The sequence below is a fragment of the Podarcis muralis genome, chromosome 12 (genome assembly GCF_964188315.1).
Source record: "Podarcis muralis chromosome 12, rPodMur119.hap1.1, whole genome shotgun sequence".
NCBI classification, from domain to species: Eukaryota; Metazoa; Chordata; class Lepidosauria; order Squamata; family Lacertidae; genus Podarcis; species Podarcis muralis.
The window spans coordinates 28,145,589-28,171,476 of NC_135666.1; the positions used below are offsets into that span (position 1 = coordinate 28,145,589).

The 25,888-nt window shown below is 42.9% G+C and overlaps 1 protein-coding gene across 5 annotated transcripts in view; it reads right to left on the minus strand.

Annotated features, from left to right (window-relative positions):
- Positions 1-25,888, minus strand: part of HEPACAM2 (HEPACAM family member 2) — a 31,425-nt gene that overhangs the window by 1,853 nt on the left and 3,684 nt on the right. Inside the window, exons 2-9 of one of the 5 annotated variants that reach the window (XM_077936945.1) lie at positions 21,955-22,308; positions 19,367-19,651; positions 11,979-12,278; positions 3,676-3,705; positions 3,567-3,591; positions 3,400-3,437; positions 2,568-2,641; positions 978-1,087 (exon numbers count right to left, since the gene is read on the minus strand). In XM_077936945.1, coding sequence (XP_077793071.1) covers positions 978-1,087; positions 2,568-2,641; positions 3,400-3,437; positions 3,567-3,591; positions 3,676-3,705; positions 11,979-12,278; positions 19,367-19,651; positions 21,955-22,308 — 1,216 coding nt within the window. Of the gene's footprint in view, positions 1-973; positions 1,088-2,567; positions 2,642-3,399; positions 3,438-3,566; positions 3,592-3,675; positions 3,802-11,978; positions 12,279-19,366; positions 19,652-21,954; positions 22,309-25,888 lie in introns of those variants that run through there. The other 4 variants (XM_077936944.1, XM_077936943.1, XM_028751491.2 and 1 more) reach the window with 4 other exon arrangements.

A 25,888-nucleotide genomic window follows, 5' to 3' on the forward strand; every position in this document is an offset into this window, starting at 1 on the left:
GCATGACACAGATGGAGTAATGTTTGGAGAGGTAAAAAACCAAACCCAAACCCACCATTTGTAAAATATATGTAAGAGAGAGCTCTCTGGAATGAAAATCACTGTCATCCAGATGTTTCTTCATATTTTCTGCTAAATTTTATTTACTGTAATTCTTAACAATTCCCAGAATGGAAACCATTTTAGTGAGTTGTGTCTGATGAAATGGATTAAAGGTTAAAGGTAAATTAATTATTCTGATTTTTGTAAAGGTACCCCTGCCCGTACGAGCCAGTCTTGACAGACTCTGGGGTTGTGCGCCCATCTCACTTAAGAGGCCGGGGGCCAGCGCTGTCCGGAGACACTTCCGGGTCACGTGGCCAGCGTGACAAAGCTGCATCTGGCGAGCCAGCGCAGCACACGGAAACGCCGTTTACCTTCCCGCCAGTAAGCGGTCCCTATTTATCTACTTGCACCTGGGGGTGCTTTCGAACTGCTAGGTTGGCAGGCGCTGGGACCGAGCAACGGGAGCGCACCCCGCCGCGGGGATTTGAACCGCCGACCTTTCGATCGGCAAGCCCTAGGCGCTGAGGCTTTTACCCACAGCGCCACCCGCGTCCCTGATGAAATGGATTATAGTCCATTAAAGCATATGCCATAATAAATTTGTTAGTCTTTAAGGCACCACAAGACTTTGTTATAATTCTGATGGTTTTAATTATTCTGATTTTTGTATTTCCCTTCTTGGAAATACCCAATGGCATTAAAACGCCAGGCTATATGTTTTTTAATAGATTGATTGACTGATATAAAATAAAATCATGATTAACAGATTACAATTATTATAATATTGGAATTATTGTGAAAACAATAAATATTGGGGGGTGGGGGGTGGGACAAATTTTGTCCTTGTTCAGGGCACCATATTACTAAAGTCCACCCCTGCCAGGCAGTCTCATTGTACAACCTGGTTGACAAATTAGGTTTGCGCAACTTACTCTTGACGTTCTTGATATTGTTCAGGAATGTGCCGAATAACTTCATAAACTGTTCCATTAAAATCCTGGCCTTGTGCAGTATCAGAGACAGAAACTGACCAACTTGACACCTGAAAGGAGGAAATAATGTTTTTCTCTGAGCAAGATAGGCAAAACTAACATGGAAGCCTAAAACAGAGCCAGTGAGATGTAGGCCTTATTTGCACAAGAGGGTCAACCAATCAATGGTTTATGGTCTCCTAGAGAGGAATTTGTACCCATTTTGTTCCTCCCCGGCCCTTATAGCACAGGACAGTGTGGTGCAGCAGCTGCTAAGCCAATGTTTGGCTTAATGCAGGCTTCCTCAACCTTGGCCCTCCAGATGTTTTTGGCCTACAACTCCCATGATCCCTAGCTAGCAGGACGAGTGGTCAGGGATGATGGGAATTGTAGTCTCTAAACATCTGGAGGGCCGAGGTTGAGGAAGCCTGGCTTAATGTGTTGTCTGGCTATAGATTGTAGTGAGGGAGGACAGGCCTTTTTTATTTATTTATTTATTCAAAAAATACATATCCCGTTTTTTCACCATCTAGATCTCAAAGTGGCAAAAGGTGACAAAAATATACAACATGCCATGTTTAAGACATAAATTTAAAATTCAGAAATTTAAGCATGAGAAAAGAAATGTTCAGAGAAGCATTTATAATGCAAATAGCATCCTGAAATATGATATTAACTAGGCATTTGAAACTCCACAGGGCCTGTCTGACTTCTAGTTGGAGGGAGTTGGGTTCATAACACCAAAGGCACAGCTTCATGTTGACATGAATTGGCCTTTCAAAAGCTGGCGAATCTGTTCCCGGATCTAGACTGGCCTCAGATCTAACATCCTTTTTGAGCAGGATGAATTCTGGTCTGTGCACATTCTGGTCTGCAGTTACTCAGTGTGACTTGAAGTTCTTAAGATTGAGGAAGTAGAATGAAGAAGAAACAGCAAAGGAAACAGACAGGGTCCTGTGTGTGATGTGGGCATCCGTTCATTTATTTTTTGGGCAAGGTGAGTTTTCATCTATATACATTAAAGCACTCTGTAGCATTATTTCATTCATTGGTACCGGTACCATCCCTTTCTTCCAAGTATCTTAAGGCAGCACATACGGTATTATTTCTTCCTCTGTTTTATCTTCGCAAAAAAATGCACACCACCCTATTGTGAAACAGGCTAGGGTGAGAGAGGGAAACTGGCCCTACGGCAGCCAGTGAGCTTTATAGCTCTGTGGGGATTTGAACATGAATTTCTGGAGTCCTAGTCCAAAACTCCTACCACCATGTCAGACTGGCCTTATAGTGTAGCTTTTCAGTGCCACTAAAAGCTCAGAAGATTTGGGAAGTAGTTATCACACTCAGAATGAAGAAGTAACAATGGAGGACACAGACCATAACACAAGAGTCAGATTCAGAGTTGCTAAAATGAACCGCCTTCCTTCTTTATGAATATATCTATATTTCTGCTTTTAGAAGCCTTTAAACCAAGGGCTATTTCTGTTTTGTAATACTGCCGGCAAAATGGCTTTTCATGGCTATCCATGCTGCAGAGATATAAGCACTTACCCTTGAAATTCCTGCAGCGTCGGGAAAGGCAACAAATTCATATATTCCAAAATCATCTAGCGCGTTTTCATGCCCTAAAAGTGCCGATATTTAAATAAAGAGAAAGTAATAATTATGGACAATTGTGTTCCACCTCAGGTTCAGTCTCAGGTTCAGTATGAGAGTGTGTGATTTGCAGAAGTGGGGCGCCATTTTGGCACCCTAGAGGACCCCATCTTTATCTTCCCCTGTGGGCCAACTTTGGCGGGTGGTTGTAACCACTCACCTGTCGATAATCTGACATCGTAATAACTGGGAGCAGGATTAAACTTTCTGTTCCTCAGATAAAGAACAGGAGGCTAAATTCTGCTCCCTGCAGGAGTTGACTATACCTACCAGTTCATCCTTGCCAAACAGGCAAAACACCTACACACACTCTTAACAAAACAACAACACCACAGATGCTAAAAATCAAGCAAGCCCTGCTCAAAGCAGGCAATCCACCTCCACTGAGGGAGGGGCAAGAAGGCCTTGGCAGGCACCAAATGGGGTTCTAAGGGCAACATGGTGCCCGTGGGCTCCACATTGGGAATTCCAGGTGAATGTTTATGGCGAAAATAGGAGGTTCATGGTGCAATTTAGATGAGAAAAGCAGCAAGTAACCCCCAACTCCCAATTGTAGCACTATCCCACTGCAGTTTGCTCCCCCTTCCTTCCAAGATACTGCTTTTAAGAAAAGACTTGGAAACCTAATCATTATCTAACTTGTCGTTTTGCTGTCTTCCTCTCTTTGATTCTTTTGAAAGCTTCTAAAGTGGTCTATTTCCATTTAACTCTTTATACCATATATTACCTGAAATAGTTTGTGCTTTTCTGTAATCTGCTTCAGGCCTGAAACATTAAACAGAAATACAATTATTTGAAATTCAGTGCGGAATTGTAGGCAGCAAAAAGATGCTGCGCCCCCCCCCCCATTCTTTTAAAAGCATTGTGTGGACAAATGATAATTAAGTTTTCTACCTGGTCTGCAGCTTCTGCTGTAGAACTGAAAAAGAGACAAAGAACAATCAACCCTTTTTGTTATGGTTTACAGAAGCTTTGAATTTATTCCGGCGTTAATTTAACATACCTTTATGAGGCTGGAATCTTTTCCATAACGCTAGAAGGAACATTGATACTATCAAAAATAAGGAAATTCCACATATTATTCCTAGTGGAGACAAATATTTTTCTCTTTGAGCCAGCTGCTCCAGTCCTGCGTCAGAGAAGAACAGAAGTTGATATTTGATTTGCAGTTATCATTCTGGCCAGGCCTATAATGCAAAACATTGCACACAGCAGTGCTTTGGAGCTAGAGCATCAACACTGGTTCAAATAGTGTAAATATCCCCAAAATTGCTTCTTCCACTCTAGTGTCTGCATGCCACCAGTGGAAAATAATTCTTAAATACGATTTAACTGGCCCTGAAACTTATCGTTTCTTCTTCTGACTTCACTTGCGTTGCAGAGAAGAGCAGAAAATTATTGAAGTCCTTTATTTGGCCTGGTTTCTGTGTGGATCAAGTTCAAGAGTTTGTGGGTAATGTGATGACAGTAGGAACAAATGTGTTCTGTGAACATGTCCACGGGGCCATGATGGCTGCTGCCCATTGGGGTTGGCCAGTGTGGCGTTCGTACGGCGCCCCCAGTCGTCTCACGGACTACTGACCCGTACACCACTAATCTGCTGCCACCAACCAGGTCCTCCCCGGTAAATCACTTAGTCTCAGTCAGGTTCTTAAGTTAACAAAGAAGAGTGTAAAGGTAAAGGTAAAGGTAAAGGGACCCCTGACCATTAGGTCCAGTCACGGACGACTCTGGGGTTGCGGCGCTCATCTCACTTTCAGGCCAAGGGAGCTGGTGTTTGTCTGCAAACAGCTTCCAGGTCATGTGGCCAGCATGACTAAGCTGCTTCTGGCGAACCAGTGCAGCGCACAGAAATGCCGTTTACCTTCCCACAGGAGCGGTACCTATTTATCTACTTGCACTTTGACGTGCTTTCGAACTGCTAGGTTGGCAGGAGCTGGTACCGAGCAACGGGAGCTCACCCCGTCGCAGGGATTGTTACTCTTTACCTTCTTAGTCTTATTTTATCCTGTCTCTAACTCTTCTACCTCCCCTCACACAAGAACCAACTGCATTAACTGTCTCTCTATTTCCAACTGTCTGCCAATTGCTTTTCCAACTGCCTTTCCCAACCAACCAAATGGTTGAAGTTTTTAAATTTTAGAGGCTTAATTTATGTTTTTGCATATTGCATATTTTATTGTTGTCAGTTGCTTTGACACCTACATGGTGGAAAGTGGGGTTCAGATTTTTAAATAAGGAGTGCATTCATGGTGAAATATGAAGGCGGGTGGGAGAGACTAGACATCACTGCAACCTGATTCTGTGCAGATAGGTGTGCTTAGGCATATGCCATAATTTGCATATAATCAGGCTGCCACTGTCAGTCAGCAGTAACGAGACCCAAACTGTGGAATCAAATGTAATGGATTTTTAGATGAAATATAATTTGTAGACAGTTTCCTTTTTGGTAGTGTCGATTCACAAGATGGATACTGGATTTGCTTTTGTTCTGGGTTGAGCCAGGAATGAAAATAGGCTATTTTCTACAAACCTGTTATGCTCTGCTTTCATTATTTTAAAATATCTCACCTTTCAATGTTGGAACTGTTCCTCATGGGTTGCACTTGCTGTGGCTGCATGCGGCCGCTAGAGGGCACTCACACCTCGTTCTCATTACTTCTGGCTTCGCTTGTATGACAAGCGAAAATTCGTATTAACATCTTAGAACTGCCCCAGAGTGTCTTGTTGAGGGCGCGCCTCCCTCCTTCAAATCTCCAACCTCCTAACTTCCCTTGCTTTGGCACTGGGGGCAACCATCAGCCTAGGAGAAAGCCAGCCCAGATTATCTGTGATCTGGATCCACGTTTGCCAGCTGCCTTGCAGGCTGTTGCAGTGCGATGCACCCTTCAAAATGAATGCACCCACAACAGCTTTGTGACGCTTGCCTAACAATGCAGCTGATGTTGCTTCATTTGCTGCTTTTCATATCTAACAGCTGTTGGCACAGTTGGGGAGGGTTACACAGAGAAGATGGGTTTGTTTAAGAAAAAAATGTGTGTTTCTTCAATCCAGTCATATAGTTGAAGTTGTTAGATACTTCGGTTCATAGTTTAGCTAAACATTATACTTTCAGATAGGATTTGCTCTATGCTTCACCTATATTTTCACTGGAGCTGTTTAGCAGTTCAGAATTAAAAAGTATTATTTCTTTAGTTAGAAGGGTTGGGTAAGTAGGTTAACTGATTATATTCCTTTGTGCAAGGAAATCTACTTCCCAGGTAGGAGACCAAATTAATTATATATTTATCGGCATCTTCCTAGAATTTCAGCCCACTTCTTATAGGGGTTGCCATATTTCAGACATTTTCTCGATTTCCACCTGGACACTGCTGCCGACTGCAGTATTCCAGATATGTCTGGGGAAATCTGGACATACGGCAACCCTAATTTCTTATCATGCTCACTTCACACGTTGTATCTTCCTTAGGGACGGAAGAATCTGCTCATTTTAGTTTCTAATTTGTCCAATCTTAAATTCCTGGTTTTCCGCATTTCCACATCAGTTTCTGAATTTATTTCAAGAAGTCATCATGAAAATTGACCAGGATTTTAGTACGAATTCCTATTCATGGGCACAATTTTGCCTGCAACCTTGCCTAACAAACACATTTTTCCAAAGCATATTTCCTCTTATATTTATATTTCTCCTAATATAATGGATTTTTGTATGCATTTTCAGCAATATATCCATTTTAATGCACATTTTACCTCAGTATATGCATTTTTGTTCACATGTACCTGTCCTCCCACCCCATAGAATTACAGCTCCAAGGAGACAGGTAAATAGCATTAAACCATGTTAACAACACCCACATCACCCACAATACATTGAGGAACAGAGATGAGACAAATGTTACTTCTGTGGACATAGGAATTTTAGAGCAAAAATTGAACTGTAACTCAGAGCACATGTTCAGCATCACATCTGATTATCTCCCTTTAGCTTTTTTGATATATGGAATGATGCCAAACCCTAAAGACTGTTGACTGGCGCATGGGGGAAATCAGGGAAGAACCCTGGCACATGAAATTTCTAAAAATCTTTGCAAAATCAGTGTTTTTATTGTGTGTGTGTGTGGGGGGGGTGGTAATGTGAAATTTGTCATCAAGTTAAACATATATACATAGATTAGAGGAATAAAGGGTGTGTCTTAGATGTAGGTTACTTCCACTTTTGCTTTGTTAAATATTGTTATTCCTACCAGCAATTCAACACTGACAGTTTTCAGACATTTACTGCTTATGTTTCTCTGCTTCTAGCCATATTTTTGTGTGAAGTTCTACATTTATATCCCGTATTTTCTCCAAGGAGCTGATCCCACCCCCATATTATTCTTGCAATGGTCCTGTGATGTAGGTTATGCTTGGAGGACCCAAGGGGAGGAGAGGTTGTGATGTCACAGATACTGGCTAGTCAGCGCAGTGCGCTGTTGTCTTTGCTGCATAACCACAGAACCAGTTTTCCCTGAGCTAGATTCTGGACAGGAATCAGTATGAATGTTAACAACATGAAGAATGCAGTTTTAGACTGCAGCATCTGCTCCATCCCCCTTTTCTTCTTTCTTTCTTTAAAAAATATTTTATGTATATCTGTACATACCCCAAATATACGCTTTTGTAACAAGACACATGAGTCGGCCCTTTGCCGAGTGCCAGTTCATGTTATAGTTGTCTCTCAGAGTCTGTCTTTAGTTAAATATATATAATCCCATATCTCACTAAGAGCAAATAAGAGGGAGATAAGCTGTAGCCATGGCTTCGCAAAATTGCAAACGAATTTGAGCAACTACTCTTAGTAATGGTACAATGATACACCCTAGAATAGATTAAAAACTTCCATTTTTGGGACTGATAATAGGGTCGAGAAACTTTACAACAATCCAAGAGTAGCCAGCATCCAGATTGAGTGTGGCCATACTCCAGGAGAAGCTGTAGAAAATTAATTTACAATTGCACATCTGACACCCCCCCCCCCCCAATTCTTCAGGGATAATGAGGAATGGAGGAACCCTCCTGTGGAGGGTCACATGAGCTCTAGATGTGAAGGCAGTGGTGGCATCCAGACAACCTGCTTACTGAGCATTCATCCTGATTCGTTTGCCCAAAATTTGTGGGGAGGTTAGACGACGCCAGCTATTTATTGAGCGTTCATTCCAATTTGTTTACAGAGAGTTTATGTCATGTTGCCTCAAAGCAAGGCTCACCCCACACTTTCTAGTGCATTTCTCCATCATTTTATTTATCACAATAAACAAAGTTCCTTTTTTTTTGAGGGGGAGGGAAGTGGGTTTTGTTGCACAAGAGCTACCAATCAACTTTAATTTAACCTGAATTTGCTGGTATGTGATTGAATCCCACCCCAAAATAGCAACAGTCTGGAAGTGACCCCTTAGTTCATCTCCCTGCAGGAGAAATCTCAATGTTGTGTGGGCCACCTGGAAGAAGGCCTTTGCCCCTCTGGCCATTTTGCCACTCAAAATTCCTCCTACTGCTTTCACACACAGGGGAAATACATAGGGGTATCCACATCTTCCCACTCCTCCACAGATTTCCCTTCCGTATGTAGAAGAGAAGAAAATTGGTGTGTGTGTGTGTGTGTGTGTGTGTGTGAATTTTGAGAGGAAAACAGCCACGAAGGGAAAGTGTTAAGCAACATTCTCCCCTGCCTCCAGCCCACCCTTCCTCCATTGAAACTGACAGCTGCCAATGGCTGCATTGGGAAGGGGGAAGCCAGGAGGAAGACATTCACAGTTAAACTTTCTGTCTACTTTGGGAGCTTTAGTTCAGAGTGAAGCGTTGGCCTATTACTGGGGAAAAGTGGCCCTCACAGATAGTCAGTCTTCTTCTTCCACTCTTCTGGTGTAATGTGCAAAAGTTAATACAGTGATCAACTGGCCCCCAGAGATCTGAATCCACCCAAGAGTTCTACAGATGACCTGGTGACTCCATGTGTTTTAAATCTTTTGCATATACAACCCACCACATGTTTCCTTGTTCAGTATTTTCTAAATGGAGCTTCGATTCCTTAGTTCAGGAAAGTTGCACTTGAGATCGGTCATAAGACTGGCAGTTCTAAATGGTTCTCTAAGCAGAAGCAGAAGCCAACGTGGTACGGGGTATATATTCCCACGTGCTTCCTATATTTATGACTAATTTATTTTAGTCGTTTGAGGCCTCGTTTTGCAAGATAAGGAACCATAAACTGTTGCCTCCTTTTACAAGTCTGATAATATTGACACCATAGAAACCAATAACACCATTAGTCACAAACTGTAAAACTCTGAAGGTCACGAGTTAGACATTACAGAACTCAATGTTAATTGTGATTTATATCCTTAGACAAAATATGCTTATTAATTTCATCCTGAAATTATGTACCTTCATTCTGAAGGTACATAAACTGGTCAAGGGGACGTGGCCGCCAGTTGCTGCAACTGCTCCGTAAAGTCCAGAGCTATAGAAGCGACTGTGCTATATTTGACAACAACTACCTGCCATGTGCATTCCTTTGGCTGGGAAGCATCCTTGACATCAAAGCATCCTTTAGTAACAGCTCTGAAGTTCCTGCCTGGCTCGCCATCCCCTCTGCTCCTATGGCCCTGGTGGGGTGGAGTGGAGTGGATCTGAGAGCTGCCAGGTACTTAGGCAGCCGGTGTAGGAACCTCTGGTCCAAAGGCAGGAAAGTCTAGGTCTGATTGCTCCTCAGGACCATTAGCAGCAGGGAGATTATCCAAATTTCCTTGCTTCTCATCTGAGGAGACCTTAGATTTGAGGTCTGGGGCAAAACCGAACCCTGACACCTACTTTGTGTTATAAGGTGGGGAACATTTCGTCCTCCAGATGTTACCACGCTACAGATCCCTCCTCTCTGGTATGTATGGCTAAGTATGGTCTCCTCAGGCGAAGTCCAATCCAGCAGATCTCCATGGTGATCCGGTGATCCTAAGGAGCCATCAGGCCTGGGCATGCCTGCCTCAATTAAAAAACCCTTTTAGAAAGATCCTTAGCCCCACCCCCTGATTTGTTCCAGGGCTGTATCTGGTTTGGGCAGGAACAGGGTGAATAATCCTGATCTGGGGGCTACATATTGGGGCCACAGACAGATCAGGGGGTCCCTGCAAAATCCCAGTGAAATCCTCTCTAACCAGCGCAGTTAGATCTCTCTAACACAAACTAGATTGGCTATCTTGCCACAAGTTCCTGCTGGTTTCTTCTTTATTTTCATAGCACTTATAAGCAACAAATATTGGTTTGATGTGAAGCAAACCCAATGTTATGTAATTGTATATATGAGCTCAGTTTTTAAATAGTATGAGTTAACTAAGATATGATTGGCAATATATTCTTAAAAGTGTAAATAGAAAATAGAAAATGTACAGATCTGCATTTTGCAGGTTTTGCTAGCTTTTCAGATCTTACCATAAACTGTAATATTGGTGCTTTTATTATCCTATTCAATTGAGTCCTATTTTACTTCCATGAATAGGAAATATGTAATTTTACGCAACGCAAAACCTTTGATTATGTTTTTCTTTCCTAGGCGTCATTTAAAAAAACCTGAATAGGTTTCACTGTAAAATTGTAACCTATTTTCCTTTCAGTGTGTTTGAAAACACAGAACTTTCATCTGTGATTATATTAAATCCCTTTGTACAATAAGCAGCTGCTGACCGTATTTATCTTAAGCATAAAGGCTCAGGTCTTTGTGTTGTCAAAGCCAAACAAGCTTGTGAAATGCCCTGTAAGGCAACATCTGAATAACTTGAGTTTACATTAATGTAATGGCAATGTGAAAAAGATATATGCTTAATAACAGGGCAGCATGTAAGAGTTATCCTCATTCTAACAAATCTTTTTTTCTATATAAAAATGGGGGGCAGGGAAAGAGACAGAACTTGTGCAATTTTACACAATGCATTTTAAACATTTATTAACGAATTAATAAAGAAAAAATATTTCTGTAACTATACAGATCAGCTATAATCTGATAGGAAAGAATTTACCTTAGCAGTTTTCTTGTTTAACGCACCATATGGGTCAACTTTGGAGTAATCTCCTTGGGGTCAATGGGACTCTCTCCCTCCCAGGTAAGTGTGCATAGTATTGTAGCCTTGTTGATTCTTATTTATTTATCCGCTTATATCCCACCAGAAGAGCAGCTTACATGGATCTCATTTGGTCTCTCTCTGACATACTAGTAAGTTATAATAATAATAATAATAATAATAATAATAATAATAATAATAATAATAATTTATTATTTGTACCCCGCCCATCTGGCTGGGTTTCCCCAGCCACTCTGGGCGGCTTCCAACAAAAATTCCACATCCTCCAAACATCAATAAGGTTCATTGAGTGCTCCTAGTACAAGAATGGGGAACTTCCAGCTCTCCATACATTGTTGGACTACAGGTCTCATCAGCCTTAGCTAGCATGGCCTTTGAACAGAGATCCTGGGAGCTGGAGTCCAACAACACCGGGAGAGCCACAAATCCCCCACTCCTATCCTAGACCATTCTGTGCCAAATAGTACGAAAGAAGAGGTTGCTTGATTTATCAATGCTGCCTATATTTAGGCTTCTGGAGTATGAATGGGAAACTCTTAAGTCTCCTCATGATCTGGATAGGCATATACCAATAACTGCATTAAGCTACTGTGATGTTCAAGGGCCGGAATGTAGTTACACTGCAGCCGTCATGGGCAGGTAGAATAACAGCAATGTTGGCTCTACTGTTTCCTTGTCAACTTTGGCTCAAGTGTTTCATTCACAGCTGAATTACCTAACATACCATTTACCTCTACGCCAGGAACAGAACGCGTATTAAAGGCCAACAACACTAGTTTGGATAAGGAGTGGAGAAAAGAGGAAAATTTCAGAGATCACCCTTGATTTCTTCCTATATAGGTTCCCTTTCATGTCATTCTTTAGTAAGTAAATATAGTTATATTGATTGATCCTACAACATAAATTAGTCACTGCATCAGTGTTGTTTTTTGTGCTAAAGATGCCGAACCTTTCATAAAGGGCACATCTATCTATAAACTTTGGTCTCATTTGTACCTGTTGAATTACAATGCTCTCCTCTGCGGAAACCACAAAATTTCACTTCTCAGGACCCCTTTGGTGATAGGGAACTATGATTAAACAAGTTTGGTGACGCTTTCCTTTCTGTCTCTAAGATATTGGCTGGCTGAGTTTTCAGACTGTGGCTTGGAAGTTTTGTACAAACCTTGTAGGTTGACATGCGAGCATTCATTCTTACCTTTTGGCATCATAATCACAAATATGTGGGTTTCTTTCCACTTCCCAGTCTTGTTGTTGAGAGCTCTGCACCTGTATTCTTCTGTTTTCTGCGTCACCTTCTCAGATACAACTTCCAGGGACCTTCCGTACTTAATGAGGCGCGTGGAGTTGTCAGCCCTCTGGGTCCATGAATAAAAAATATTTGGTGGGTTGGAATCTGCTGAGCAGTAAAGCTGGACTGCTTCCCCTTTGTTAAACGTAAAATAATCCCCTAACTTCTGGCCGTTGTCAGAATTTATGGTAAGTCCATAGGGCCCATCTGTGTGAATATAACAATTAAAGAAAGAGAATATAAACTTAACAGAGAAACATGACAAATGACTGTTATGTCAGATCTTCCAACTGCAATATTTCTCTTTCACATGCTGTTATTTCTAGCTGTATCTTAAATCCATATAAAGATGATCTTTGGATTCATTGCATTTTAAACTTTCTTTCTATTCTGAGTCCTCTTTTGCATGAACCGCTAAACTGTGATTTAGTTTTATGAGGATGAGCCACCGTGAGACACTGGCTTTCAACCACCCCTTCTCTCCTCTGTGGAGGCTGTGAGGAAGAGAGCAGACATTTCTGATTAACCATAGTTTAGCTTTACCGCCTAACCCTAAACTGTTAAACTATGGTTTGTTGAAACAATACAGTTTCTTAAGCCATAAATTGAAACTGTCCTGTTTCAAGTTAAGATGGAAAATGCGCCTCCCCACAAATGTAGCTATTAACAGGAAAAAAGACCTACGAAAAGCTACTTCTATTGGTGTATTTAATGTCATATCTAGGTTGGACCTCATTCCACCCAGACAATAACATAGCTCTCATAAGGGGTTGCTTGCAAGCCAAATCCAAAAAAACGAGGGCATTGGTTTTTTCCTCTAAAAAGTATTGAGTTACCATAAGCATATGTACAAATCAGGACTACTGTCACATTCAAATTGCAAAACTCTTTCAATCATCCTGCTTGCTCTGGTTTCAGCCCCCAGGGTGCCAGGGAGATGTGACCTGAATTCCATCTACCAAAGACAACTTCGCTGCCCATTAAACAAGCATCTTTCGCTACAACACTATAGCAAAGCTGGGATAAATGCCCATTTCTTCATTTTACACAACAGAACAGTGGATCTAAAACCACAAAAACTTGTATGAACCTTGCACAGGGTGAAACACAAGGGTGAAACTCCTCTATTTACATATCAAGGTAAATTACATAAGATGTCTATTTACAGGGGGAGGAGAGAGATAAATTAGTTCTGGAATAACTCTAGGGTAAATAGAGTTTATGGTGCGTGCATCTGGGTTTTTATTTACTGAACAATTGCGCTGTAGACCTAGGAGATGCACCCTAGCCAATCAACCAAGGATTCCTTACTTCTTCATATGACTCTGTCTTCCAGAGGCACCAGCTTGTGAGGGCGATTGCGGAGGGTGGGGAAACGTTGTGCGTGACGTCAGGACATTGGGAGGAGCTGGGGTCAGAGCCAAATGCAGCAGTTGCACAGTTTCAATGGCTGCTCCTCTGCCTCCTCTTGGTGCCGCCACCAGTGAGAGGTTGCTTCAACCCTCATTCCCCTCCATGGCAGGAGAAGGAGGAGAAGCTGGCCACTGGAGCAGTGACATTGGGGGCAGCCTCCCCCCAAAATATAGGGCCCCCCCCCAAAAGGGCTTAGCCCCCTGGAGCTGGCATGCTTGCTATCTTCAAAGGACAAACATGAGCTGATGAGGCCATATGTATCAAAGCAACCATATTGTCAGGGACTGTGGCTGAACTGAAAACTACCTGGGCTTGGTTTGGAGCTAATGACCCGGTGCACTTAAGCTTCGGAGCCTTCTTTGGGCATGGGAGGAAATGAGGATATGCAAATGGGGCTCCTGAAATTGGCAGGAGGTCTGCAGCTTCTGGATTTGCTGAGTTTGGTATAAATACAAGCAACCCGACATCCTTTCCTGGTCCAGCCTGCTCAATCTCAGGTATCAGATAGGAACAAGAGGGCATTTGTTCTCCAGTTACCCTGGATCTTCAGGGCAGAATGAAGCCAGCACATGTATGTGCTTGCACATAGGTGTTCAGACAGCTAGGTAAAAGGTAAAGGACCCCTGGATGGTTAAGTCCAGTCAAAGGCAACTATGGGGTTGCGGTGCTCATCTCGCTTTCAGGCCGAGGGAGCCGGTGTTTGTCCACAGACAGCTTTCCGGGTCATGTGGCCAACATGACTAAACCACTTTTGGCACAACAGAACACCGTGACAGAAACAAGAGTGCATGGAAACACCATTTACCTTCCTGCCACAGAGGTACCTATTTATCTACTTGCACTGGTGTGCTTTTGAACTGCTAGGTTGGCAGGAGCTGGGACAGAGCAACGGAAGCTCACCCTGTCATGGGGATTCGAACCGCCAACCTTCTGATCAGCAAGCCCAAGAGGCCCAGTGGTTTAGACCACAGCGCCACCTGTATCAGCTAGAGAAAGGGTTAGTCAGCACCAGGAAATGGGAGAGTCTGTGGTAGAACAGGGTGCTACCATGGGGCCACCATCTTACAGCAAACGTACTGCTATCTATGTAAGTGGGAAAGTTGCTCCTCCTTCTGGCCCCATCTTGTGCAGTGTAGAAAGAGATAACTTTTGCAAGATCTGCTATTTTGTGGGCAGTTCCAGAACTCAATGAAAGTAAAGCCCAGGTTGCCTACTGAACTAAAACAAATGCCTCATCACACTCGCCACACAATTTAACCTTGTTTCTACTTTTACTTTATAAAATGGTTTTGCACAGTTACCAACATAGAGCCAATGGCAAGCAAGAGTAAAGGTCTTCCTGTAATAGCACAGAGGCCACCCTTACCTGAAGTGATCTCATCTACCAAATTCTCCTTTCAAGTCATATAATTCAATATGAACTTTATCATTAGCACAGTAAAAAAAAGGCTGTTTGCCAGCTACCAGTTCTCCCAATAAGAAGCCAGTCCTGGCTCCAGGGTCCACATATACCATATGCCATTGCTGCCAGGAGAACTGCAGTAATAATAAAGGTCACTCACAGTAAATACTTGCCATCTGCTCAGAAACAAGATGGATAAGAGTTTCGTGGTGACAGGAGCCAATTGGTCATATTCCCACTGAGACGTAAATCGTTGCTAAGAAGCGGTGATTTATTATTTTACAAGTCATTTAGTAAATAGCATTTACGGAGTCAAAAGGAAAGGTTCCCTCTTTGGAGAACGGCATCGGAAAAGCGGTAGCCCTGCCAGAGAAGAATGATTCTGAAAATGTCCTTTAAAAGCTAGAAGTATTTCATCTAAAAATAAAATAAAATGTTTTTAGAAGATTAAATAAAAATAAAAATCAGTACTACTCCTGGTCTGTTTGGTTTGTTTGCTAATTGCAAAACAAATGTAAAGGTAGGTCCAGTCTTGGCTGACTCTGGGGTTGCGGCACTCATCTTGCTCTATTGGCCGAGGGAGCTGGCATACATGTGGCCAGCATGACTTTGCCGCTTCTAGCGAACCAGAGCAGCACTTGGAAACGCCATTTACCTTCCCGCCGGAGCGGTACCTATTTATCTACTTGCACTTTGACGTAGTTTCGAACTGCCAGGTTGGCAGGAGCAGGGACCGAGCAACAGGAGCTCACCCCATCGTGGGGATTCGAACCGCCAACCTTCTGATTGGCAAGCCCTAGGCTCTGTGGTTTAACCCACAGCGCCACCTGCAAAACAAATATACTAAAAGCCAATTGTACTTTCGTACGGAAATCGCTTAGTGCAGAACTAGGAAGGACAGATTGGCCTTCATGACCAAATACTGCATAACCAAAGCTAAATAGAAGGTTCACATTGGTGCTCAACACTGTTACAAAACACCTATTATGGAAAGCCTCAAATTAGCACCAATGGTTGTAGTAGTAATGGACACTGCAGTGTGCTGCATGGTATCAAGTCTTATACCACTTTGAAAGTTCTAGCTCCGCCCCTCCGCAAATCCTGGGAACTGCAGTCTGAGCTACAGTTCCCAGAATCCTTAACAAACTATGGTTCCCAGGATTCTCAGGGGAGAGAAGCCATAAATGGCATGGATGTGGCTAGGATGGAAAGAAGCATTCAGTCAATCCAAATCCCATCATATATATGTGATGCTTATGACTCATTCAGAGCTGTGACAGGAAGATGAGCCAAGGAGTCTGGCAAAAGCTAGTTGGTGCAGACCTTTAAAGCCCTAAACGGCTTCAGCCCTGTATACCTGAAGGAGTGTCTCCACCCCATTACTCAGCCCAGACACTGAGGTCTTCCTCTGAGGGTCTTCTGCTGGTTCCCTCACTGCGAGAAGTGAGTTACAGGGAACCAGGAAAAGGGCCTTCTTGGTAGTGGCACCCGCCCTGTGGAAAGCCCTTTCTTCAAATGTCAAGGAGATAAAGTATTACACAACTTTTAGAAGACACCTGAAGGCAGCCCTGTATTAGGTAGTTTTAAATGCTTGATGTGTTTAGTATATTTTCAGATATGCTGTAAGCTGCCCAGAGTGGCTGGGGAAACCCAGCCAGATGGGCGAGGTATAAATAATAAAATTTATTATTATTCCTATTATTAGTTGACGTGTGGTATTAGGAAGCCCATGGTGATGGCCAGGTAACCTTAGGGGCAGGAAGGATGAGTGAGGAGGTGCTGCCAGGATTTCACATACTTATTTCATACTTTCCAGTAATATCTGAGGGTGGTCCCAAGAAGAACACTATTAATATCTTGCAAAGTTTTATGACTAGAAGTACTTGATCTGGATCTATTTAAACATTCATATTTGTTTAGGTCTACCTACAAAATGGCTTTCTGAAGGCCTGCTCACCTTGTTGCTGAATATGAACAAAAGGCTCTGTTTATTGGTGTTTTAAATGATCCATGGTTATAGCCTGCTGTTATAGGTCGTCTGTGGTGATGGTACCTTCACCAAAACAGTTCTTCATATCTGTCAAACTAATGAATGGTGTCCAAAGGCAAACATCAGCTGCTAGCTCCCTATACTCAACGTTTACAAGAAGAATTTTGGAAGATTTCTCAAACTACCTGTGGTGAGAGCACAGATGCATTGAGTAATTTTTCAGTTATTATTTCCAAAATTATTATATTTAAATTCATTTCTAATCGTATTTGCAGATTAGGCAATCCCACTGTCTGTAATGGCAACCATTTTACATCAACATGACTGTTAATTCTTCACAGCAACTTGATTTTTATGGGCAGTGAGTGAGTTTATTATATTTATGGTTATACTTCTGCTTAGAATGTTTATCGATCAGGTATTAGTGTGTATTTTAATTTTATATGTAGTTTCATCACGCCATTAAGGCATATTAGCCAAGAGACAAAATTCATTGTGACAAATTGTTGGGATGCTTTATTGAACCACCAAAGGAGACCAGTATGCTTGAACTGTATTTGGTCTTTGGTACAGATTATTGCTTCTTTACTTTTGTATTAAAGTGGTTTAGATCTCCTCAAATGAGCAGTAATTGTTCACATAATTCTCACTTCTGTCCCTGCCCATTTTGTTGCTAGTGTTTAGTTTTGGGTTTTATACACCTTAATTTTGGTTCCTGTAAATGACATTTCCATATTTTGGCTCATAAGGTAGTTCTTCTCTTGGAAGTATACCCACCATGTTTTCTCAACTTCCATCATTTCATCTCTAAACCCCATATTTACTTAATGTCACCAGTTTTTGACATGCTTCCAACACCTTCCGAGTCAACAAAGCTTCTTTCAAGAGTGGATCAAGTAAACCGGTTTGCTTACAGCTTGGTTAAACAAAGTTATCCTTTATCTTGTCGGTCAAATCATTCCAGATTCCAAAATACTGCATATAATTAACACATATAACTAACCTAGCATGGAACAGCCATAATTTTGATCTAGTTTCTAGTTGTATCCATTCAGATGGGTGACATTTTGTTGGGAGCTGCCCAGTATCCATCAGTTGGATGGATTATTTTTTTTTATTTATTATTATTATTATTATTATTATTATTATTATTATTATTATTATTATTATTATCTGCATGGACAAAGAGACAGGTGAAACATTGGTTTTCTAACCATTCTGTACTTCAATTCTCTTTAGCCTTACCTGGAACAGGCCTTCTGTCATAATGAGAAGGTGCCATCATGAGAGCTCGAAAGGCAGACTAGGGTTTGCATTCAGATGGGAGGAATATTGTATTAGTTTCCCCGATTATACATGTTAGTGCTTCTGTCCTGTTTTCTAATATTCCTTTCACACTACAGTACCTGTTGTGCTACGGAAATGTAACTTTTTGACTGCTATACAAGCATGTCGTGTTAAATTTCATTCACACCTGTGGGTACAGTGTGACACTACAGTGAACGTTGTTGGACAACGTTGCTGCTCCCCTACTCTTTCTGCACATGTGCGATTCTGTTCCTCAGTGATTCACTCATGAACATGGTTGGAAAGAACTGTATGTTGCTGTACTGCCCCAAATGTTGACACTTTACTCCTATAATTTTCTGGGTTAGTGGAGGAAACAGAATAAACTTCTATGTGAATGCAGCCCAGGGCTGCAGACAACCATGGTTCAAACCGTCACTCAGTCACAAAGGTTGTGGGCTGCGGATAGCCACTCTCTAGCCTACCTCACAGGGCTGGTGTGAGGTTAAAAAGGGGAGGGTGGGTGTCATGTATATGTCCTTCAGCTGCTTGGAGGATGCTGTATGTGGGATATAAATGTGCCAGCTAGACTGGTGACTGGGAGTGGCCACCGAGACCACATAACACCGGTCTTGAAAAACCTACATTGGCTCCAAGTACGTTTCTGAGCACAATTCAAAGTGTTGGTGCTGACCTTTAAAGCCCTAAAGGGCCTCGGTACAGTATATCTGAAGGAGCGTCTCCACTCCCATCGTTTTGCCCGGACACTGAGGTCCAGCGCCGAGGGCCTTCTGGCAGTTCCCTCACTGCAAGAAGCCAAGTTACAGGGAACTAGGCAGAGGGCCTTCTCGGTAGTGATGCCCTCCCTATGGAATGCCCTCCCACCAGATGTCAAAGAGAACAACAACTACCAGACTTTTAGAAGACAATTGAAGGCAGCCCTGTTTAGGGAAGCTTTTAATGTTTGAGGTATTACGGTATTTTAATATTTTGTTGGAAGCCGCCCAGAGTGGCTGGGGAAGCCCAGGCAGATGGGCGGGGTATAAATAAAATATTATTATTATTATTAAATTATTATAAACAAATAATCTAATGGCAAAGAGCTACCATTTGTCCACTATCACTCTTAATTCCCCACCACAACCTCATTCTTTCAATTCAGCTACTATATGCAACATATGGTCTCCATTATATGCTACTCACAATATATCGTTGGCACGATCACGTCACTCTCCATTGCGCTGACTGGGTTTTCTGCTAAACAGCTGTAATTCCCAATGGCTTCTTTGACGACAGGGACAATCCGAAGCGTGCTGTTGTTTGCTGACAAGGAATAGATAGTGCCAGCTTCAATGGGATTTCCATTTTTCAACCACTGGTAAGCGACCCGTGTGCCTTCCTCCACAGTGCAGTTCAAAGTAATGTTCCCACTGTTCTCCACGACTCCAGCAAAGGGTTCAATGTATATGACTGGCTTTGTGACAGGAACTGCAATATAAAAGATCTTTGAAGTTAGGGTCAATGTATTTTAACCAAGGATTGGGTAACTTTTGGCCCTCTAGATGTTGCTAGAACCTCCTCCCAGAGTCCCCTGGCAGCATGGCCAGTGGGTATACAATTTATTTGCTGAATAATTTAGGAACCGGGGGGAAACTGCTTGACTTCCCTCCACCCATGTGGGGGCACTGGCGGGGGGAGCACACTGCACCGGGTACCATTTGGGGAAAGGGTGCCATCGCAGCTGCCCTCCAAAAGTGCACCGCACCATCCCAGGATGTGCGCCACATGCCACGCAACCTTGGGATGTGCGCCAGCCACGCCCCCGCCTGTTCTCTGCTCCGGGGGCTGCAGCATGTTGCTCCGCCACTGTGGGGGGGAATACCACATGAGGGGAGTCCTGGGGCCAGGTGGGCTAATCCCAAACCTGCCATTAACAAGCACCACAGGTGTGCTCCCTGCTCCCTGCATACATTGTAGAAATTTGTGCAGCCCCACCTCCCACTGCAGCAGGTGGCAGAAATACTTCCCAGCGATCCATGCATTCACACAATGTGGGAAAGTGCTCTCCCTGAGTATAAATGTATGCAAGTAGAGCTCCTCTATGTGTGTGTGCAGCCTTTAGCCCAATTGGAGTCCCCCTCCTTGTATGGGAGAGCTTTGCCCATATCCATTAGTAGCTGGGCAGAGCCATTTCACCCTGTCTGAACACACTTCTCCCGATAACAAAGAATTTCTGCCATTTGCACCAGTAAATGTGGCCACCATGCACAACAGCAAGGAGTGGGCAAATCTCTCTTTTTTGGTTTCTCTCATTTTTTTCAATCTACATTCAGTATTCCACATCAGTGAGCAGTGCTTCAAAGTCCACATGAAAATTCACCAGCATTTTGCAAACTTCTCCTAATCTATGTTTCTCTGTGTGTGGTTTTGTCTAATATACTTTTTTTTTTGCGAAGTGTAATTTCCCTGCTATTCAAGGTACCCATGTCTGAGCCCTTTTTGTTCGTGAAAACCTGCTCTTTGAAGCTCAGTCGGAGCAAACATCAATCTGTGGAAAACCCAAATTGACATTTGCTCCAATTCAGCTTTAAAGAGCAGGATTTCTGAAGGAGGAGCAAAAGAACAACAACAACAACAACAACAACTGCACACTCAGACATGAAGCATTAAAATGTGGCCTTTTGCCTGGAAAGAGCAGTGCAAAAAGTAAGGGTGGATAAGCCCAAAGTCTGCCACATAAAGTAAAATAGTGGGAATGAGCTAGTTAAGTGTCTGAGGTGGTAGAATGAATGGTACGATTTTATACACCTGGGGTGTGTGTGTCTGTGTGTGTGTGTGTGTGTGTGTGTGTGTGTGTAATATTGCTGAATGCTGTCCTGTGAATTTCTGCCCCCCCTCCCCAAAATACAACATTAATTGCAGAGGATTAGAACCTTTTCCACTGATGTACAGAGTTCCCCATTTCTCCTTTCAGGAATTCATCCCCTTGTGGGTAACATTTAAAACAGGACTTTCATATTTGCAGTCCAACTTGTCACAGTCTGTTCAGCAAGATAAAGCTTTCGGCCATCTTATTCTGCTTACCTGTAACAGAACAAGGCCTCATCCAGGTATGCGCTTTAAAGCTCTGTGTCTGAGCGCTTTGTTGTTGTCGTCCTGGGTGCTTTCCCTTTGAAAACCCACTCTCTACCTCTGAATCAGAGCAAACACCAATCCACGGAAAACCTGAATTGCCATTTGTTCCGAGTCAGAGTCAAAGAGTGGGATTTCTGGGGGAAAGTGGCGGTGAGGGAGGAAGTGCTTAGACACAGAGTAGTCCTGTATCTAGAAAGTATGGAAAGGTTAAGTGTGGATGAGCCCTTAGACAGAATGCAATTTATTGAATCCTGGTGTGATTCAAAACACCTTTGCTGGAATTAAGACTAAATAGCAGTCTTGCCATAGTTGCAGTTGTATTTGGGGAATCTGGGCTCAACAAAACATGCTGTAGAAGATAAGGATCTCTTGCACAATCTTGGTTGTTGGTGGGGCATGCTCTGTCGCTGCCCGCATGCGAACCCCCCCCCCCCGCCACTGGTACCACAGGCGCTGGCGGGGCTTGCTATGCTGGTACTAGAAGGGCCCACAGAAAAGAGTCAAATAGCCCCCTTCCCCAGAGCACAGTGTGCTGCCAATTGTACCCTCAATGGCTGCTATTAATACATTTTAAACCATCTCATAGGAGATGGCCACAGAACCTCTATGTAGCATTTTGGTTGAACCTTTAGATTCCAACATTTTATATTACTTACCATCCACGGTAACTTGAACCTTTGCACTTGCAGGTATCGTTCGGTTTCCATCGATATTGATTTTGATAATATAATTGCCTTCATCGCTGAAGTTCAGAGATCTTATCTGCAAGGATGCATTTGGAGGCTTAAGTGCAATTTTGTGCCTATATTCCAAGTCTGGAACTACTGAGTGATTTACCAAGCAGCCAATCAGAAATATGGGGGTTGTTGGTGGCTTCTCAAACAGCCATATTATCTGGATATTGGAAACTGTAATGTTGAAATTGTAGTCAACTGGGAGAGTGAGGGACTGCCCTTTAATACCACGGATGGTATGTGATGGGACTGTCAACTTCAAGGCAGAACAAATACCTGCAGGGGGAAAGAAATTTTGAAAATGAGAAAAGATTATAATTTGCAATGCAAATAGGCCACAAACAATAGTTGTGTGTCGAGGACCCCCACCCCTGAATAAAAACACGTTCACACATCATTTTTGTTTTAGTTTTTGGCATAATTTTGGCCACAACTTTATTGAATAACAGGATGTGAGCGGTTGCCTAGGCATTGGTTAGCGACTATGTGTTCCCACTTGGAGGTAGGAACAGTGCTGACAACCACACCTGTGCAGAAGTCAGTAAGGGTAAGCAATTTTGGGGATAGAATAAAGCTGGGTGCCAAGCTCTCCCCTATTCCCAAATGTTCCCAGGGGCTCTTGCGTGGCCCTAGCCCTTTGCCAGGGATACGGACAAAAGCATGGCGAGCCCCTGGATTCCTTTAACGGAATACCCTTGCAGCAGCAGCATTGGAAGGGCAGGCACAGCTAACCACATCCCCTCCACCAACCAAAAATTAACCAATGCCTAACCATGTGGGTGGCGCTGTGGGTTAAACCACAAAGCCTAGGACTTGCCAATCAGAAGGTTGGCGGTTCAAATCCCCGTGACAGAGTGAGCTCCCGTTGCTCGGTCCCAGCTCCTGCCAACCTAGCAGTTCGAAAGCACGTCAAAGTGCAAGTAGATAAATTGGTACTGCTCCGGTGGGAAGGTAAACGCCGTTTCCGTGTGCTGCTCTGGTTCACCAGAACCGGCTTAGTCCTGCTGGCCACATGACCCGGAAGCTGTACGCCAGCTCCCTTGGCCAATAAAGCGAGATGAGCACCGCAACCCCCGAGTCGGCCATGACTGGACCTAATGGTCAGGGGTCCCTTTACCCTTTTAACCACAACCTTACAAGTTGTGACGATTTGGTACGCAGTAGGCAAAACCCAAATGGCACCAGCCGATCAGCCAAATGGTAAAATTCCTACCAGGCCCCTGCTCCAAAGCAGACGACCCCATGACAGGCATAGCAAGGTCAGCGCAAACAAACCCTAAATAAAGGCTGGGTGTGCGGGTAATCAGATGTGCGCAGCGAAAAGAGGAAGCTCAATGCTGCGCACAGGGACCTATATAGCACCCCCGTCAATCAAATAAAATTGCAACAATCAATTTTCCCCAGCAACATAGGAGGTGCCCCATCAAATTTGTGGCCATCCAGCAACAGGGGATGTCATGGTTGCTCCCACCGCAACATGTGCTCTCTATGAAGGAGAACCCTTTATGTGCCACTGTGGTAAGAGACAGCCCTTCTCAAAAACTTTCTGGGAGTAAAATTAGTATGTCAAATTTTAAATAGCTTTGGAATCTTCTTGATGTCAGCATTTCTCACTTCAACTCTTCACCCCATGTTTAAACACAGCAATTGATTTTATCATTTACTACTTAATAAGCCTGCTATAGCCAGAATACATGGAAATACAATGAGAAGGAACCATGGCCTGTAGCAACCATTTATGTGATCATCCTGACACTTAAGACTTATTCACTCATTGCTCATACTTTAGCCTGGTTCATGGGTAGGCTGCTACCATGATCCCTTGGAGCAAAATCAGCAGTTCACATTAAGATTTACAGGCATCTGTGTGTCGCTACTTCCACACTGGAAATTTACTCTGAAATAACCATGCTTTGCTCATTCACTTTTTTTTTACAGTGCATCGACACGATGCTTTTGCCTTTTGGTTTCTCTTCCCACCCATCCCGATTTAAAAAAGATTCCTTAAAAAATAATAATCCTTAATGGGCAGTAAGGGCTAATAATTACTTTTAAGCGCAAACTCTGTACAGTGGTACCTTGGGTTAAGTACTTAATTTGTTCCGGAGGTCTGTTCTTAACCTGAAACTGTTCTTAATCTGAAGCACCACTTTAGCTAATGGGGCCTCCCGCTGCTGCCGCACCGCCGGAGCACGATTTCTGTTCTCATCCTGAAGCAAAGTTCTTAACCCGAGGTATTATTTCTGGGTTAGTGGAGTCTGTAACCTGAAGCTTATGTAACCTGAAGCGTATGTAACCCGAGGTACCACTGTATTCTATTTATCTGATTTGCATTTTGTTGTTGTAATTTTACTGTATTATGGAAATTTTTTAATTTAATTTTTGTGTAATTTCTCCAGGTATATATGGTCTATGGCATGGCTCTTCCTGCATAAAGTCATTTCCTTCCATATGGTCTGTCATACACTCTTCCCTTTCTGAGTAGCATTGTCTCTATATCCATTTATTTTCTCTCCGCCCCCCTTCAATTGCAGAAGGTAGGGAAATGTGGCCAGGGGACGGGGGCGGGGAATACTATTTAATCCTATCCCCACTAACAGTGATCCTGATGAATAATGCCCCTGTGTGTCACACGGGAGCTGGGGAAAGGGGACCTGCCCATTTAAATGGAAGCTTAGTTGCTATTCCAAGCCAGCTGAAAGCAGGACAATGGTTGGGTGCTTCTATAAAGTCCATGTATGAAAGTACCCTGAGTACGCCTGCTTCTTGGGAAGTCGATACAGGACTGCAGAATATGGGCCAATAATATATACAACCATAAGATACGTTTCTATGTAGCTTCTCTTGCTTGTGAAACCTGCCCTGTTTACAGACATGGAAAATGTCCAAGCAAAAAGGAACCCTTTTGTTTTTGCTGTCAAAAAGGGTGGAGTTGCCTCCAGGGGATGTAAATTTGTTCTGTATGAATATGACCTGATGATTTATTCAGGTATAATCACTATGGGAGAACTTCTGCAAAGCCAGAAGGAAGCAGGAATTAAGGAAGTTGCTGATATACAACAAATCCTCCTTGTTTGGTCTGTTTATTTGCTATGGGAACAGTGTTGGGATTTAAAATTTGGTCCAAGTATCACCTCAGAGGCAACCTTGTGAGCTGCGCTGGGAAGGAAGGTAAACTGTCTCAAAATAATAAGAAAAATACAAGTACAAATATTTAATTAGTGCCTGGCACGATCGTGTTTTAACTAGATACCGCCGATAACTAAGCCCATTTGCAGCACTACATGAACTAAGAAAGAGTTGAGCTGTCTTACTTCCCCCGTATTTCTGTGGACTTTTCTCTGGTAATTGATTTCAGAGGTTCCAGCTCAGTTCTTATAACGGACACAAGGCTGTAATCCTGAGCTCACTAGCGAATAACATTGAACTCAAGTGGAATTGCTTCTGAGCAAAGCTGCTGAAAATTGCTAGCTAAGAAAGACTGATTGCCTGCCATTATTCAAAGACCCCTAGCCCCCTCTCAGAACTACAATTCCCAGAGTTCCCTGGGACTTTTAAAATACTCTGAGAATTTTAACCATCTCAGCACTAGATCTCCCAGAATTCTTTGGGAGAAGCTACGGCTGTCAAAGTTGTATAAGAGCACTTAAAACATATGGTGTGAATGTGGCTTAAGTCTGCAAATTTCTGGGGTGCACTAGCACCAGCTTCTCTCTCTGCCATTTTTTTAAAAAAACATAAGTTTAATAGAACTGCAGTTGCTCTACTAAACCTTCATTTGTTTCCACAAACCACAGGAACACCAGAATCCTGAACAGGAAATATAAAATAGTGAAATTAATTCAGCTCATTGTCA